We start from the raw sequence: 3,329 nt of genomic DNA on the forward strand, positions 1-3,329 counted from the left end.
CATTTATCATTTATCAGTGGCAGAGAATTAGAGATGAACTGAAGCACCAGGGGCCGTTTCAGTGCCCGTCTCACAACCCCATTCCCCCAGGGAAATGATCAGGAGGGCAGAAACTTTCCAGTGAGCTCAGGTAATTCCATCAGGGCTGGCAGCTGAGGTGCCTCAGTACCTGCTGGTGATGACTGAGGCTCCTCGTTCATTCCGTTTGTGTTTAATGCGAGAGCTTGGCTGCCAACGTCATCCCTGGAATAGATTTTGGGCACAGTGACAGCAACAGTCCTCCCACACTGTGTGTAAATCGGGGATAAAAAGCTACAGGGTGAGTCCTGCTTGTTATACATCCGAGATGGAAAAGCTCCACATCAGGAGAATAAAGCCTGATTCTATTTTAGGCCTTCACCACAGATGTGCGATAAAAACCCCCACGTTTCACAACCCAACATTACTTATAAAATAACTCCTTTAATAACCTGCAGAGCTCGCCATAAAGCCACTTTGCATCCTTTATTTGCACAGGCTGGGCATGAAAAGAATAAGCAGAAAGCTCAGGGTGTGCTTGACCTCGTGCTGTCCACCCAGGACAGGAGGGATGGTGGGTTTATTCCAGCACAGGTACAGGCTTGGTGCCTGAAAATAGAAAAGTGCCTAAAGCAAAGCCTTTTATGTATCTTCAGGCCATTACCCGGGGATCACAGCACTCCTGGAAAATCTACAGATACAGAATAAGGTGAATAATCTGATTATTTTTTCCTACAGATATTCTGTTTTTTCCATGCATGTTTTTCATAGGGTGAAAATCCAATTTGCACGAGCAAAAAAAATGGGAAAGACCCATGTTTGCCTGTGCCTGTGAGCTGTTCTGGGGAGGGCTGGGTCGTGGGAGGCAGCACTGCCAGCTTCAGCCTCGCTGAGCACATTTCTGACAGGGCACCACATCACATCACATATGGAAAAAATCAAGCAGCACTGAAGCTTTACAGAAAGCACTAAAAATCTGCCGGGTTTTTTGTTATTATTTTTAATTTTGTCCTCTGAAAAGAAAAGCAAACAAGTTCAGCTGATGGGTTTATTATTCAAAAGGTTGATTTTACGGTGTTCTGCCTTTTAGAGAATTCAGGCAATTCCCGTTCAAACTCAAATGTCAGCGTTTTGTCACCGCCTATGTTGTCGCATAGAGCCATAATGGGGTAAAAATCTGGGAGAGGAGCTCTCTGCATCAGTGTGGCAACTCTGAGAATCCCAGGAATGGCCCTGTGGGATCCCAAGCCATGGGAAAGGGCTTATAAAAGTCCCCGTTTGTGTTTCCCTCGCAGCAGGAAGCGCCCTGGCATAGCATGAGCGCCCCGGGCGCTGCGGGCCATGCCCTTCTCCAACAGCTCTGACCTCAGCCCGTCCTTCATCCTGGCCAGCATCCCGGGCCTGGAGGCGGCGCAGTCCTGGATGGCCATCCCGCTGTGCTCGGCCTACATCCTGGCGCTGGCGGGGAACTGCGCCGTGCTGCTGGTGGTGCGCGCCGAGCCCAGCCTGCACGCGCCCATGTACTTCTTCCTCTGCATGCTGGCCGCCATCGACCTGGCCCTGGCCACGGCCACCGTGCCCCGCGTCCTCTCCTTCTACTGGTTCGACAGCAGGGAGATCAGCTTCGCCGCCTGCCTGCTCCAGATGTTCCTCATCCACACGCTCTCGGCCGTCGAGTCCACCGTGCTGCTGGCCATGGCCGTGGATCGCTACGTGGCCATCTGCCACCCGCTGCGCCACGCTGCCGTCCTCACCAACGGCGCCACGGCCAAGATCGGGCTGCTGGCCCTGGCCAGAGGGGTGCTCTTCTTCCTGCCCCTGCCTCTGCTCCTGCTGCCCCTCCCCTTCTGCGGCCCCCGCCTGCTGTCCCACTCCTTCTGCCTGCACCAGGACGTGATGAACCTGGCCTGCGCCAACACCACCCCCAGCGTGGTGTACGGGCTCACCGCCATCCTGCTGGTCATGGGGCTGGACGCCGTCCTCATCTGCCTCTCCTACATCCTCATCCTCAGGGCCGTCCTGCGCCTCGCGGCCTGGAGGGAGCGGCTGAAGGTGTTCAGCACCTGCATTGCCCACGTCTGCGCGGTGCTGGCCTTCTACGTGCCCCTGATCGGGCTCTCTGTGGTGCACAGGTTTGGGAAGGACCTGGCCCCACTGGTGCACATCATCATGGGCAACATCTACATCCTGGTGCCCGCTGTGCTCAACCCCATCATCTACGGGGTGAGGACCAAGCAGATCCAGAGGAGGATCCTGAGTTTGATTCACGTCACCGGCAGAGCTCCGCGGTGACCTGAGCCAGACTGTCCTCTCCGTGTGCTCCGAGGTGCTGCCACCAGGCCAAAGCTGATTGTAAAATCCTTCCAAGACTGTTTGCCCTCACCAAACTCAGAGAAATGACTGCAATGATGGAAATCCAAGCCCGACCTGGCAGGTTCCACAAGAAGGGAAAAGTGACTCTGCAAACTTATCCAGATGTCCCAACACTGCAGCTCTCAGTTCCTGTCTCACCTCTAGCAGTGGCAGAGCAGAGCAGATGCTGGATGGCTTGGGATGATTTAGTTAATTCATTGTTTTCACATGGCTTTTCACATGGGGAACAGTCACATTCCAAGTTTTGACAGAAAATTTGTGCACAGCATCATTCTCTAAGCAAAATAATCACAGGACACCCGTACAAAGTGACATTACAGGAATGCATTTCAGGAAAGGAACATCCACCTATGGGGTCTTCTTCTGACTTGCTGTGTGCTCTGTCGAGATCCCTGAACCTCCTCATGGCAGGTGCTGTGGAAAAACTTCAGACTCAGAGCTACTGGTAGCAATTGTAAAAATAATTTAAATTAATAACTGTATTCAATAAAATGAAAACTTCTCAAGGATAAAAATAAGCACACTACAAAAGTCAGTGATGACTCCAAGCTGAGGGAAGTCTCATTTCCAAGCCAAAGGGAATTCCTAACAAAGTCCTGTCACTGGCAGCACTGAACAGAGTCTGGCCCCATCCTCTGGCACACCTTGGAGAGATTTGTATGGATTGATGGGAACCCCTCGCAGTGCTCTGGTTGTCATGAATTGTGGTTTCACAGCCGAGGTGAAATCAGGGCTGTGCTGGCAGTTCCCAGCGTGGCCGATCCCTCAGGGGGTGCTGGGGCTGAGAGCTCCGTTTGACCTCGGTGGGTTTTGGGCACTGCCTGGACCTTTCCCAGGGAGCTGCAGCAGCACAGTTTGGTCTGTTTGTCACCCTTCAGGAGCCCCAGCTGCTCTCAGACCCCGGTGTCTCCATTAATATCACACAATCCCTGGGATCC

At 53.0% G+C, this 3,329-nt stretch overlaps 1 protein-coding gene across 1 annotated transcript; it reads left to right on the plus strand.

The window, feature by feature from the left end:
• Positions 1–1,336: 1,336 nt before the first annotated feature.
• Positions 1,337–2,333, plus strand: LOC107199704 (olfactory receptor 51E2-like). The gene has a single exon (XM_033516579.1). It carries the CDS (start codon positions 1,360–1,362, stop codon positions 2,308–2,310), a length of 951 nt encoding a protein of 316 aa, XP_033372470.1. The 5' UTR covers positions 1,337–1,359; the 3' UTR covers positions 2,311–2,333.
• Positions 2,334–3,329: the final 996 nt, after the last annotated feature.

Source organism: Parus major, chromosome 1 (assembly GCF_001522545.3).
Source record: "Parus major isolate Abel chromosome 1, Parus_major1.1, whole genome shotgun sequence".
Lineage (NCBI taxonomy): Eukaryota > Metazoa > Chordata > Aves > Passeriformes > Paridae > Parus > Parus major.